At 44.1% G+C, this 14472-nt stretch overlaps 1 protein-coding gene across 1 annotated transcript in view; it reads left to right on the top strand.

The window, feature by feature from the left end:
* The window catches only part of LOC126213361 (dnaJ homolog subfamily C member 11), a 139556-nt gene extending 125663 nt beyond the window's left edge, over window positions 1–13893 (top strand). The window contains exons 10-12 of the mRNA XM_049941065.1: window positions 1204–1486; window positions 6105–6234; window positions 13603–13893. Coding sequence (XP_049797022.1) covers window positions 1204–1486; window positions 6105–6234; window positions 13603–13628 — 439 coding nt within the window. The 3' untranslated portion in view covers window positions 13629–13893. The remainder of the gene's footprint in view (window positions 1–1203; window positions 1487–6104; window positions 6235–13602) is intronic.
* The last annotated feature ends 579 nt before the right edge of the window (window positions 13894–14472 follow it).

Raw genomic sequence — 14472 nt, 5'->3', positions numbered from 1 at the left:
GAATCCCTGTTCTCTGTTACCTCCTGGAGTTCGCTTTTGGCTCTTTCTCTGGCAGCTTAACTTCACGCTACCTGCAACTTTCGCGGTGGGTGTCAACACTTCACCACCTCAGCTTTGCGTGCGGCCCCTGTTCACCTCAGCATTCATTCGCTTTGTAAGGACTGTACTCCGGCATCACCCTATCGCCTTCAGTTTCACGACCTTTGCACGGAACTTTGCGTAGTACCTCTGTATATACTGATGGCTCTCTGACTGGCTGTGGTGTCGGATGTGCTTTTGTCATTGGCACCGACATTTTTCAGTATCGGCTTCCGGAACATTGCAGAGCTCTTCGCCCCGTATCGGAGCACGCAGTACGTCCGGTGTCACGGGCTTTTCGATTGCCTCGTCTGCTCAGACTCCCTCAGTGCCCTTCAAAGCCTCTGTGTGCTGTACACGGTCCATCCCTTAGTACAATGGGTCCAGGAAAGATGGTCACTTGCTCACTCTCGATTGTCACCATGATATTAAAGTGGGTTCCTGGTCACGTCAGTCTGGCAGGAAACGAGGCTGCCGCTGCCGAGGCTGCAGTCCTTGTACCTCAGCCCGCTAGTTCTTACATTCCCTCCGACGATCTCTGTGTTGCCGTCTGTCAGCAGGTGGTGTCACTTTGACACCACCACTGGTCCTCCCTTAATGGGAACGAGCCTCTCCCAGCGGCTCGGACAACCTCCTCTCAGCTCTCTCTACACAAGATCATTTTAACTAGGTTGCATATTGGGCCCTGTCTGTTTGTTAAGTGGTGCTCCACCACCACCTTGTGGACATTGTGCGCAATGGTCCGCCATTTCCTGACAGACGGCCCTTTTTTAACCACTTACGTTCTCGTTTGTGTTTGCCGTCCGAGTTATCGGTCGTTTTAGTGTACGACGTGCGGGCTGCCGACCGCGTTTTATTTTTTATCTGTCGTAGCAATATGGTGAGGCCATTTAATTTTTAGTTCTGAACCTCTGTTTCTCTATGGCGTATTTTGTAGACCTTTTTCCGTGCCATTGCTTTTAGCTGTTTTCTCTTCTGTCAATTGGGATTGATGGCTAGTCCTTTTTAACTCCTCTTTGTCTCGGTGGTGTACAGTTTTGCCACGGGCACATATGACCCTAGTTATTTTTGTGCCCTAAAACAAAACAAACAAACATAAAATTAACTGGTTTCGAACTGTTCCAGAATGGCAGAAACGAGACGAGAAGCACAGGCTGCCGTCGAGCTGATGAGGGCCACGTTCGCACGTGTCCGCGCGGACGAGGAAGCCCGCCGGGGGCTGGTGGTGGTACGTGCCCTGTACGGCCGCCTGATGCCCACCACCGCAGGCGCCTCGACCTCGGGGGGCGGTGCAGCGGTGTCAGACGTCGAAGACGACGTGGGATCCCCAGAAGAGGTGATCGACGTGACGGTGCCTCTGCAGTGCCTCGTCCGCGACTCACAACTCGTGTTGCACGAGTCCTCCAAGGTTAGTCGCTCTCCGCCGTATCACTGTATGTGCAGCTGTACTGAATTTGTATAATAATAATAATGGAAATTCGTAGATGGAGTAATGCATAAAATAAAGGAAGGGCAGCCACTCACTTATAGCGCAGAAACATACAAATCCCGTCTCGCACAGTGCTGCAGTCTCCCTTGCCAGCTTGTTCGACAGCTCCTCTTACGGCTCTGTCATCTGCTAGCTGGCTGACCTACAGGGAGCTACTCGTGTATACCTTGATAGGTCTGGTGCTGGTTTTCTTGTGAGACCTAGGAGGGTTCCCTGAATGCTACCTGCACTGACCGATCGGGAGTACTGTTTGGCTACTGACTTTGCAACCTACAGTGTGGGAACTCTGAGACGACACCAGTTAACCCTCAAGACCAAACAGTGTTACACACCCACTAGATGAACTGCGATCTTTCTCAAAAGGTTGTGGGGAAACTATTTGGTGAAAAACTTTGATTCTTGCACATCTTTTACCTTCGTTCACCAGCTTCGTGGTGAACTGCCTATCATATTTGCTGTGATATTGTAGGATTAAGTGAACTACTGCAAGAATTTTGGAAAGTTTGCAGTGAAAAATAGAGATTGCTATGAATTTGCATTTGGTGCACGTTACGTCATGTTTTGCTGTGTATGAAATGTAGTTAACATATTGAATTTTTCTTTAAACTTTAAAGGATATTGCTATCTCTCACCAGTATTGATAAAATGGATCTTACGTAAAGTGCTTCGCCCCAAGCTTGCACGCCATTGAAAAAGCTGGAATGAAATACTCACAAAATTCCTCATATTTCTTAAACTGTTTCAGATATCGAAACAAGATTTTTGGCAAGCGATAGTATGGAAAGAGGAGAGTATTTTGCCAAATGATTAATGTGCCCAACTTTCATATGGTCAGGTGACTACAGATTTTTTTCATTGAAATGATGTAATTTTTAAGGGCCATAAATAGTTCGTTAAATGAGAATTACTGTAGGTTTGGAACAATATACGTGAGGAAATTTCACTTTATTTTTGTGCCAAGAATTGGCATTTTCATAAACTACTTCCTTGTCTTTCCATCAGTTGCTGTTTTGTGATTCTGTTGCAATTTTTACTGCATTAGAATGTTAATTGTTCATTAATGGTCATATTTATTATGATATTTTAGGATTAAATAAACTACTGCAAGAATTTTGGAAAGTTTGCAGCAAAAAATTGGGCTCTCTATGAATTTGTGTTCGGTGTATCTTAGGTCATTTTGGCAATAGAATCCGATTAATGTGGCAACAAGGAGTCTTATGTATCAGTCGAAGGTCATCGCTAATAACATTTCTCTGAAGAAAATAAATGTGGTAATAAGTCTAGGGAAAGGAAATTGCTGCTTTTCTTGAAATTTTAGTGTCATCCTGTACCCCAGTATCTTTATAATAATGAATTATGTGGATTGAACGTAGGCAACAGATTTTATTTCCATATCTAAGTAATCTAAGAAATATGAAAACAGTTTAACAGCACATAACATGCCATCTTTTCTTTTCTATCCCTATACAGAATGAGGGGTTGTGCTTTCTCACCACAAACACCTTTTAGTTTGTCAAAGATATTGGCAATCTGTTTACAACTTGATACGTAGTTGGTTGGATTTTGCAAATTTCAATGTTTTCATATTTCTCAGATCATTCAGATACAGAAATGAAATTCTTTGGCCAGTGTCAGTCCACATCATTCATTATTAAAAACACACTGGCCTATGGGGTTACATTAAATTTCAACAGAAGTATAGACTTATTTTCACCAGGCTTCTTATTCCCTTTAATTTTCTTCAGATAGATGTAATCAGTGGCAAGTTTTTAGTATATGTTAAGTTCCCTTGTTGCCATGTTAAAATGTGCTTCCTTGCCAAAACACGAGAGAATTTGTAAATTCGTGTCACTAAAATTATAATGCAGTTGAAATTTTGAAAGAATCGTAAAACAGCAACTAGTGGAAAGACGAATCAATAGTTTATGAAAATGCCCATTCTCGGTATAAAAAGAAAGTGAAACTTCCCCACGTGTGGTTCTAACCCACAGTAATTCTTGTCTCACCAGCTATCAATTGCCCTTAAATATTACATCATTTCATTGAAAACATCTTTAGTTGCTCGAATATCACAGTAGGTATGGAAGTTTGACATATTAATCACATAGTGCAATGATCTCCCCTTCGCGTACTATCATTTGCCAAAATCTTGTTTCAGTATCTGAAATGATTTAGGATTACCATGAATTTTTTGAATAATTCATTCCGTCTTTATCACTGGTGTGTGAGTTCAGGACGAAGCGCTTTGTATACAATCCATTTTCTAGGTATTGGTGATAGATAGCAATATCCTTTAAAGTTTAAGAAAAATTCAATAAGTTAATTACATTTCATATACAGCAACATTTGAGGTAACAAGCACCAAACACAAATTCGTAGTGTCCTGTGTTTATCACTACAAGCTTTCCAAAATTCTTGCTGTAGTTTACTTAATCCCAAAATATTGCAATAAATATGATTGCTAATGAAATGAAAGGCAGTTCGTCATAAAGCTTATGAATGAAGCTATAAGATATGTGAGAATCAAATTGTTTTTTACTGAATGGTTTCGTTGCAGTTGTTTGAGAAAGAGTGCAGTTTGCCCGGCTTGTGCATCCTGTTGTTCAGAGACGAGCCAGCCAGCCAGCTAGCTAGCTTCAGAGCTGAACCGTACACCTTGTGAGAGGTTCAACAAGGGGGGTAGCCATCGCCCCCACCTGCTAGCCGGCAACTGTAGCCGTGCCATCTGGCAAATTTGCAAAGAACCTTAATCCGTGTGAGACAAGCCTACCAGAAAATGGCTGGCATTCACACTAGTTTTCAAGCACTACTTCTTTTCTAGCAGTAGCGTGCCGCCCTAACACATTCTCGCTCTCCACCCCCTCCCCCGCCCATGGCCACAGAAAAACTAATTATCAGTACTTGATTATCAAAACTGGTTGCCCAAGCTCATAGAGGAGGAAGTTGGTAGGGAGGGACACAAGGATGGGTTAGTGGGAAAGAGGCAGGTCTGTGGACAGGTGAATTCACGGCCGCAGATGGAAAGCGTACAGGACGGTACAACAAAATGGATGTAGGAAGAGGAGGAGGGGGTGGGGAATGATGGGGGGAAAGGAGAGAAACTTGAGGATGAAGAGGGAGGAAGGAAGAGGAGTGAAAGGGGGTATGGGAAGGGTGGGGGGGGGGGTGGAAGAGTGGTGGGAGAAGGCAGTGCACAATTTGGAAAGACGATGGGTGGTGTGGATAGAGGAGAGAAGGGAAAAGGCGAGATGGCGCAGTGGGAACAGGCTTGCAGAGGCTGAGGCCAGGGGGATTGCGAGAGCGCAGGCTGTGTTAAGAGAGAAAATTCCTGTCTGTGTAGCTCAGAGAAACTTGTGCCGGAAGGGAGTATCCAAATGGTCCGCGTACTTTAGCAGCTGTCGAAGGCATTTGTGTTGTGGTTTGCAGAATATTTGGGAACTGGATTGCCAAATTTGTGGTTTACCACAGTTTGGCGGTGGTCATTCGTGCGAGTAGTATTTGGTTACTTGCCGTGCAAATGTAACAGGTGCGTTCAAAAAAATATTGCGAATTTGTACTTTTCCGGGCTGTACTAGTCCGATTTGTGCGTTGTGTCAATGAACGTGTCTGAAATGTATCTGTACACTGATAGCCATGTTGGGATGTCTAGTCTGCCTTATTTCTCAAGAAGGTTACAAGTGTTAGCTTACAAGTGGCAGTTATTGATTTGTTTTAAAAATGGATCAGAGAATTTTGATTAAATTTTGCTACAAAAATGGAATAAAACGTAACAAAACTTTTAAAAATGTTGAATGTTGGACTTCATTCTAACACCATGGGCAGGGAACACTGCATAGCAGATCTGTCAGTTTGATGTGGTCTAAGTTACCTTTTACTGATCTTCTTCAAATACAGTTGTCTTTTTTGTTTTGCGAGCTTATCAACTTCGTCTCCAGGCAGGGTAATGCTGTAATAAAGTTTCTCACTAGTTCCAGCTACTGAATAACAAATATGTCTTTGACAATAATTTGCTGTATTGTTTCAACTATTTACATTAATTTTGAAGACAGGTCCAATTATCAATAACTAATAACTTCAAATACATCTTTCAATAAATCTGACTACACCTAATTCAACTTAAGATCTGAGTTTTACAATCTTTCCTTGTCGTGAGCATTTACATTGAAGTATGTCCGTCCTCTCTGAGGTGTTTGACACCTTCAAGAGTATCACGGAGACATAAACGCCCACGTTTAGCGAGTACTAATGTGCTCACTGTGCCGTGCCTTGCCCCTGCTACATTATGTCGCTGCATATCCACCATCTGAACAGACCACAATGCATTTTTTTCCACTACATGAAATGTTTATAAAAGACACGACCACCTTCTTCCAGTGTGAATGTCCTCAGTGGAATAACCTACGTTGTACTAAATCTCTGTTTGTGACTGTGTGTAGGATACTTTCCTGAAAGGCTTACGCTCTGATCGTACACAGTACGTAATATGCGGAGGAAATGGGACACGTGTGGTCTGACAGGTTTGTGCGGTATCTTGCAGAGTCAGCTGCCTGGATTCTACGATCCGTGCCTGGGGGAGGAGAAGGCCCTGCGTGTGCAGTACACGTACCACGGGCTGCTGCACGAGGTCACCGTCGGGGATACTGAGTCTGTCCGCCTGCCCAAGCAAGGTAGGTGCACGTTATTCATAGCTGTCATCAAAGAGGAGAACCCTCAGATGTGGAACAAGTCGAGGTATGCACCAACACGAGACAAAGGTATCACAGAAGCTTAATGTGTATACCTTATTGGCAGCGAACTATTACTTTGCTGCTTCGTCAAAAAGTGAAAAGCCCAGAATGGAATAACAATAATATCAGGAAAAGAAAAATAAAATCCCACAATTCCTGGTTAAAAATACATCTTTTCCCAGGGCAAAATGCACTTTTTCCAGGATGAAAATGCACTATACCTTGGGCGAAAGTACATTTTTTCCGTGTTAAGTTAAAATGTACTTTCCCGTGGAGCTGTAAAACTTACGTCCATTCTTACCATTCCATTGAGTGTTAAAGGTTTTATACAGTGCCGTAGAACTTCGTGGCACTTGATGAAAGGAAACCTAGCCAAAAAAAAGCGTTCGTAAAGATCTTTGATGTGTGGCAACATGTACACTGCTTGTTTTTGTATTATGGAAGTATAAATACCAATTTCATAAAAAACAGCACGAGATTGAGATTTGCTTTTGTCACGTAGCTCACGTCACGTGATCTCGAGAGCTAGTAACGGCAGACATTCGTAGTGTAGGAGATTTGATGTAATCGGTCAATAGCAACATCACCGCTAAGAAGCACAAACACACAAATAGGAAAAATTAATGGTTTAAATTAATATACATACGTATAGCTACAAGAAACACTAAGCTTTCACAAATGACATTAGTTGTCAAACATTTTTTGCTGTTCTTTTTCCAAGGGTATGTTTAGGCAGAATCGTAAGAGCACGGCTTAAATTGCAACACCTAAATATTTCTGATAAGCACAATTATAAATGTCACTGCTGGCACCGAACATTTCGTGGGTTACCTGGCTGAATACAGGTTCTGTCGAGTGCACCAACCTTAACACTTTTTGTCATCGCTATTGCACGATTCGTAATCTAGGAAAGAAATTAAAGTAAGTATGAAAAACTGACCTCGAAGCTTGGTCTTCTTTAGCATGTGTTACCTGTTAAGAAATTAAACACAAATATGCCAGTAAAATGTTAAATATAGGTATAAATGGCTTGTCTTCTGGGCCATATATTTTTCCGAGTGCCCGGTCCACAGAATGTTATGTTTTCTTTCGAATGAGAGTCAAATGTTCTGTAATTTATGAAATTCATCGCACATTGTCACTAGAGATGGGTCGAACTCGTTAATTCCCGTGAACTACTTCATTCATATCACTCTTTGCCGTGAAGCGTTCAAATGAAGTAGTTCATTCGTGAAGTACGGAAGCCTGGCGAAGTTGCGCAGTTCGCCGCTCAGCTGCGGCTACGCCCGCTTCGCCTCGCTCGTACAATGAAGCTTCGTAATAGTTCATAATATTACCAACACATGGCCGAACTACGCAGTAACGTGCACGCAACGTTTTACGCTCTTACAGCGTCTGAGTTAAATAGAGCATGGTCGAAGGGGACAAAGGAAAGATAAACAGAGAAGTCTGTCATATATAAAGAAGGTATTACATTTAATCTTGCTCGACATTTTCTCATGAAGCGCCCAAAAAAGTCTTTATCTGCCAAATGAAACATTATTTGTTGTATTCGTGGACTGAAAACTAGGGTTACCAACGAAATGCAGTCCAATTTTATGTTCCTTTTAAAATTTAATCCAAAATAGAATGAGTATGTTTACCACTGTCACAAAGTCTATATACCTACGTTAAGTAATTATTCAGAAGTTTTCCTGTAGATTTCATTTTTGTTGAGAATAATAACCCTCCAGATTCAAAGCGTAAACTGTCACCTGCAGTCATTGGTACGATTTCAGGTAAAATCCCTCTTTCGGTATTATTAACAAACCTTTTATTTTTATGTTGGCTGGGCATGCTCACACAGCCAGCCTCTTCGTTTGTATCTTTAATATTAATTTGTCTGCAAGCGCTGCCAACGGTAGGCTACCTGTAGACGCGAAGTTTAACTGCACAAATAGACACGGGTAATGTTGTCAGCACCGCAGGAAGCAACTGACGCTGCTTTCACCTCGCCCCTCACCTCCCCAACCCATCGTAAACCTGTCGTTCCCCACAAACACCGCGCGATTCGTCGACAGGCAGTAGAGGGAGGACTGAAGTGAAGTGAGGATGAGTAACGTAGCGCCGATGTACTTGGAGAGGGAGAGGAGAAGAGAGTGACTGAACTAGAAAAAAGTGTGGCGTGTGCTATCTGTGAAGAGTTTGAAGTACCCGTTCATTGGTTAGTTCACACTTCACTGGAGTGAAGCGTTCATTTGAACGACTCATTCACGAGCTCCCCGTCACTAATTGTCACACACGACGTAATTCATCTTGCATAAAAGTAAATTTACTTTGAAAGTAATGCAACTCAAACCACCATTCACAATATTTTCCAGTGCCTATTAGAAACGTAAACATTCGTAACATCACACTCGTCGAAAGCAATTCGTGTTGCGAAGTATTGTGCAGTCTTCATCCGGAAGCTTTCGACCTTCTTCTGTCGGCAGGTGCTCGTATGTGCACTGTGTTTTATTGGTGTAGTATTATTCTGCAGTAGCAGGCTAAAGAAAAAATTCCTTGTTACAATATCGGTTCTTACCAGTCAAAGTTACAAAAATTTAACTGAAAACTTGACAGTTGAAAAATATCCGGACTTCTAAAAAATTCTCAGATTTTTCCCAGATCGAGAAATTCCCCAGTTTTTCCCCGGGCGTATACACCGTGAATACAGAAGAGAGACGGATACTCACTACACGGTGCAGGCATCGAGTCGCAGACGGGCGCGGTGGAAAAGACTGCTAAAATATTGTGATTTCGGTGAAAGTATTCTTCCGAAATAGAAACCGCACACACATTCGCAGGGACCCGACTTGCACACGTGTGGCCACAGTCTCCGGGTGCTGGCGCCCAATTGCTTAATGCTGCTCACACTTGTGCCATCTAAATTTGAGTAAACTAGTAAGGAAGCTGCTGCCTCCTCACTTTTACTGTAGAGGCTGATTTTGTCGAGTGCAGATAAACTGCATGAAATGGTCCCTGAGAACAGAAGGAGCAAAATACACTACTGGCAATGAAAAGAGCTGTACGATTTGTGTGTTGAAATTTTCATGTGTTAATATGAAAATATTATGGTCAATAAACCACATATTCTGTATATAGTTATTAATTATATGCTACATCATTTAACACCACGGACCTCGAGTATGATATCGAGTAAATTTTCAACACCTCTGAACATTGAAAGCGTCTTAAAAAAGTGGAACTTTTTACAACTGCTCAACAACGAATGTTTTTTTGTATTGTCAGTGTGAACTATGAACACAAATTTCTGATTGTTTAAGCAAGGGAGGGGTGTCATAGTAGGCAACTGCAAACATTTTTCCATGTAGGCATTGACCATCTTGTCTCACAGTGGAATAAATGTACTGTCAGTTATAGCGATTACTTACGATTTTATAAATGTGTGGTGTCTGTTCTTTCAGAAATGTCCCAAAGAACAGACAACATGCATTCACATAATTGATTTGCTTCGATAGGCAATGAGTCCACAACATTCAGTGCTGATGGAATTTACACTACTGGCCATTAAAATTGCTACACCACGAAGATGACGTGCTACAGACGCGAAATTTAACCGACAGGAAGAAAATGCTGTGATGTGCAAATGATTAGCTTTTCAGAGCATTCACACAAGGTTTGCGCCGGTGGCAACACCTACAATGTGCTACATGAAGAAAGTTTCCAACCGATTTCTCATACACAAACAGCAGTTGACCGGCGTTGCCTGGTGAAACGTTGTTGTGAAGCCTCGTGTAAGGAGGAGAAATGCGTACCATCACGTTTCCAACTTTGATAAATCTCGGATTGTAGTCTGTCGCGATTTCGGTTTATAGTACCGCGACATTGCTGCTCACGTTGATAGAGATCCAATGACTGTTAGCAGAGTATGGAATCGGTGGGTTCAGGATCCCGACAGCCTCGTATCAGTAGCAGTTGAGATGATAGGCATCTTATCCGCACGGCTGTAACGGATCGTGCAGCCACGTCTCGATCCCTGAGTCAACAGATGGGGACATTTGCAAGACAACAACCATCTGCACGAACAGTTCGACGACGTTTGCAGCAGCACGGGCTATCAGCTCGGAGACCGTGGTTGCGGTTACCCTTTACGCTGCATCACAGACAGGAGCGCCTGCGATGGTGTACTCAACGACGAACCTGGGTGTACGAATGGCAAAATGTCATTTTTTCGGATTAATCCAGGTTCTGTTTACAGCATCACGATGGTCGCATCCGTGTTTGATGACATCGCAGTGAACACACATTGGAAGTGTGTGTTCGTCATCGCCATAGTGACGTATCACCTGGCGTGATGGTATGGGGTGCCATCGGTTACACGTCTCGGTCACCTCTTGTTCACATTGACGGCACTTTGAACAGTGGACGTTACATTTCAGATGTGTTACGACCCGTGGCTCTACCCTTCATTCGATCCCTGCAAAACCCTACATTTCAGCAGGATAATCCACGACGGCATGTTGCAGGTGCTGTACGGGCCTTTCTGGATACAGAAAATGTTTGACTGCTGCCCTGGCCAGCACATTCTCCAGACCTCTCACCAACTGAAAACGTCTGGTGAATGGTGGCCGAGCAACTGGCTCGTCACAATACGCCATTCACTACTCGTGATGAACTGTGGTATCGTGTTGAAGCCTGTACACGCCATTCGAGCTCTGTTTGACTCAGTGCCCAGGCGTATCAAGGCCGTTATTACGGCCATAGGTGGTTGTTCTGGGTACTGATTTCTCAGGATCTATGCACCCAAATTGCATGAAAATGTAATTACATGTCAGTTCTAGTAAAATATATTTGTCCAATTAATACTCGTTTATCATCTGAATTTCTTCTTGGTGTAGCAATTTTAATGGCCAATAGTGTAGATTGTACAAAAATATTGCCGGAAATTGCATTCCACTCAAAGGTGAAGGTAAAAGATCTATATTTTAGGTTTGAATGATTGAAGGCACATGTGAGACAAGTGGGAATGTTGTGCCTGTGCTAGTGTTTTGCTCCACACTGAAGAGGGCAGTGAGCTGGAACCCCATTAGCTGCAGTAAGCACCACTAAAGGCACATCTCCCAGCAGCGTCACCCACAGGAAGGGCGAGTACGTCTCGCCTGTGAGGTGTCGTGGAAAGACGGGCAGTCCCACGAGGCGGTCGCCAGTGATCCCCACCCACAGATTGAGGCCGAACTGGTGTCGACCGACCACTGCCACCGCACCGTAGGTATTCTCTGCAGATCACAGGTGGGTGTCGTGTGTGTCGACGATACTGCCCCTCGTAAAGGTAGCCTAGTCTGCGAATAGGACGGATTGTGAGAAAACCCGGCACCTCCGTGGTCCGTGTGACGAATAGTCCACAGAACTGTGACTGCAGAGCCGAGTCCCTGGGTAACGAGGCCTGCACGTGTTGTAAGTGGTACGTGTAGTGGCAGATCTTGTGGAGAACGTTCCACGCCGTCATTTGGCTTACCACGTGCCGGCAGCCCACCCGACTCGTGTCGATATCAGGGTCACGGGGACCCGAAAAGACTTTGTTAGCAGGGGCAACACATGCAACAGTCACATGGCTAGAATCTTTGGCCATCTGACTCAATGAAAAATGGCTATCTCAGCCTCTTTTAACTTCTCTGCCCGTTCGGAGCTTTTGTGCGTGTGGGGAGGGGGGGGGTGCATTGTGCTGATAGAAGCAAAAGTTTTTTTTTGGGGGGGGGGGGGGGGGGCGGCACTGGAGTTCCTGTCTGCTCAGGAGTTACTGTCGAATCAGCTCAGTGGTTCTATCTGCAGAAGATGATGTCAGCGACCGTAGTGCTGCAGCAGATTGTCAACAAGCAGGCATATCCGTTGACGTGCATGTAGTTCATTTTGGGTTGACTGGAGTGTCCTCAGTCCCACTCTGAATTCTGCGACAACCCTCGACGAGTCGTCCATGATGTACCCGGTATCAGTAGTCTCGCAGTCGGTCGATCTCCTGCCTACCCCTGATAGGTGTCAGCTGCCACAGGCACCCGATTGTCGAAAGGCCCCGTTGCCACCTTCCACATTGAATTACAGTGCTGGCAGAAATCTGTGATGTGGTGTTGTCAGAAGACTGCCAGTTTCTCCTCCAGTAGAAGGTAGGTGGCGAGCAGCATTAAGTTCGTCATCTCCAGTGCGCCTTCGGCTCATTCGTAGACTGTGCCGGAGCTTCTAGAACGTAGATTTACAGTCTCATAATGGTGGACTCCAGTGTTAGTACTGCGAATGCTATTGACCCCAGTGTTAAACACGTGATGAGAGCTGGGTTATTTAAAGGGAGATAGCACGAGTCTCAGTTTGTAAAGACCGCACATATCGTCTTAATTCTGCTACAGTCACGTAACAGCCTGTTAACTGCCGCGTCAGTTCCATACTGTGTGTTCTCGTGACAGAGATACAGTTCAATGTGACAGAGATACAGTTCAATGTGACAGAGATACAGCTCAATGTGACAGAGATACAGCTCAATGTGACAGAGATACAGTTCAATGTGACAGAGATACAGTTCGATGGGACACGTCTTCCGAGCTGAGGAATATGCTCGTCTCACTTTCTTTTGTTTTCTGTTACAGTCTACTTCCTGCCAAACACATCGTAATGTAATATATAAGAAACTATCGGCCTCGATTTCTTATATATTAGATTGCTGACTGGGCTGCAATATCGAAAGTATAAATGTCGTAATTTGTCGAAGAACTGACCCACTCGTGACGTACTGTGTCACTTCCTGCTTGTACCTCCATCTCTGGCACAACTTGAGTTTGCTTGTGGCAGTGTGAACGAGTTTTAATAAAATTTTCTAATTTCTATTCATTACTATCCTACATCTCAACAGTTGCGATCGTCAGGTGAGGAATTTAGCGGACTACGGAATAAGGATTTAGACGGTGCAACGTGTGGAAGTTTAGGTCGGTTCAGGGAGTGTGCACGAATAGGTGCAATGGTTAAGGTGACCACTCACAGTAAGTGAGAAATCTGGTTGCGAGTTCCGGCACAAATTTTTGGGTGTCGCTATTGGGCAGTAGATTTATACCTAATAAAGCTCACATTGAATTCTCAGTCAGCAAATTAATTTTGACAGTGAAAAACAAATTACGTAACTTTTTTCAAGTGACAATGCAGACTTCGAGTATCCCTGTCGAGCGACAACACTGTCGTTCGTGTGTCAGTTACGGGATTCACGGCAACTGCGAAAGGAAACAAACTCCGCACTGTAGTCACGTTCTCAGTTTGGCAGTGTCTGACGCGGCTCCTCTCTCGTTGCAGCCCACCGCCTCAACCCGACCACCTGACGGCCGTCCCCGTCGTAGTGCCCGTAGTGCGGCGCGCCGGCAGCTCGGCGGCCCGACCCGGGGGAGTGCGGCTGCAGCTGCGGGTGCCGACCGTACTCGGGGTGCCGCTCTCCGCCCGGCAGGCGCCTGCCTCCGCGCCGACTTTGCAGACCTCTCGTACTGCGTAGTCTGCCGCAGCTCGCCTCGAGCTCATTGTAAATAAGGGAACCTCTCCCGCACTGTCGTTCTGATAGCGGTTTCGAAATAAATAAAAAGTGAATGTTTATTTTCTGTGACGCAGTGGCCCCTTTATTTATTTATTTTCCTATCGTACCTTACATTTGCCTTTACGGGAAAGAGAGCTCGTCAGAAAGTGCTACGTATAGACGGCAGATCACGGCACTGGTAAGAGGAATAGTTAATATTTTGATAAGAAAGCAATCACTTCGACTGATCGGCTGTGACAGGGTGTAGACGTAATATTTCTGTTAACTCGAGGACACCACCACAAAAAATGTTGGTTCTCTGAAGAGATGAACTGGTATATTGTTTAACTGGATAATGTGGGCATCCGTATCTCCTTTGAAGAAACAGACCACCTCTTCATCGCTTATTCAGTCTATCCAGCACTGTTCCTGTCTGTCACCAGATCTTGTAAGTTTGTGTTCTATTCTTGTCTGAACTGTGTATCATTCCTGTTTCACTTCTGTACGAGGCTACACTCCACAGAAATACTTTCCAAAAACACTTCGTAACATATAAATTTGTATTCAGTGTTAACAAATTTCTCTTCTTCAGAAAGCACTTCTTGCTGTTGCCAGTCTGCATTTTATATTCTCTGTACTTCAGCCATTGTCAGTTATTC

Source organism: Schistocerca nitens, chromosome 11, assembly GCF_023898315.1.
Source record: "Schistocerca nitens isolate TAMUIC-IGC-003100 chromosome 11, iqSchNite1.1, whole genome shotgun sequence".
Taxonomy (NCBI): Eukaryota; Metazoa; Arthropoda; class Insecta; order Orthoptera; family Acrididae; genus Schistocerca; species Schistocerca nitens.
Note: the sequence above shows the minus strand (reverse complement) of the source record. Positions and strands in the feature narration are given on the sequence as shown.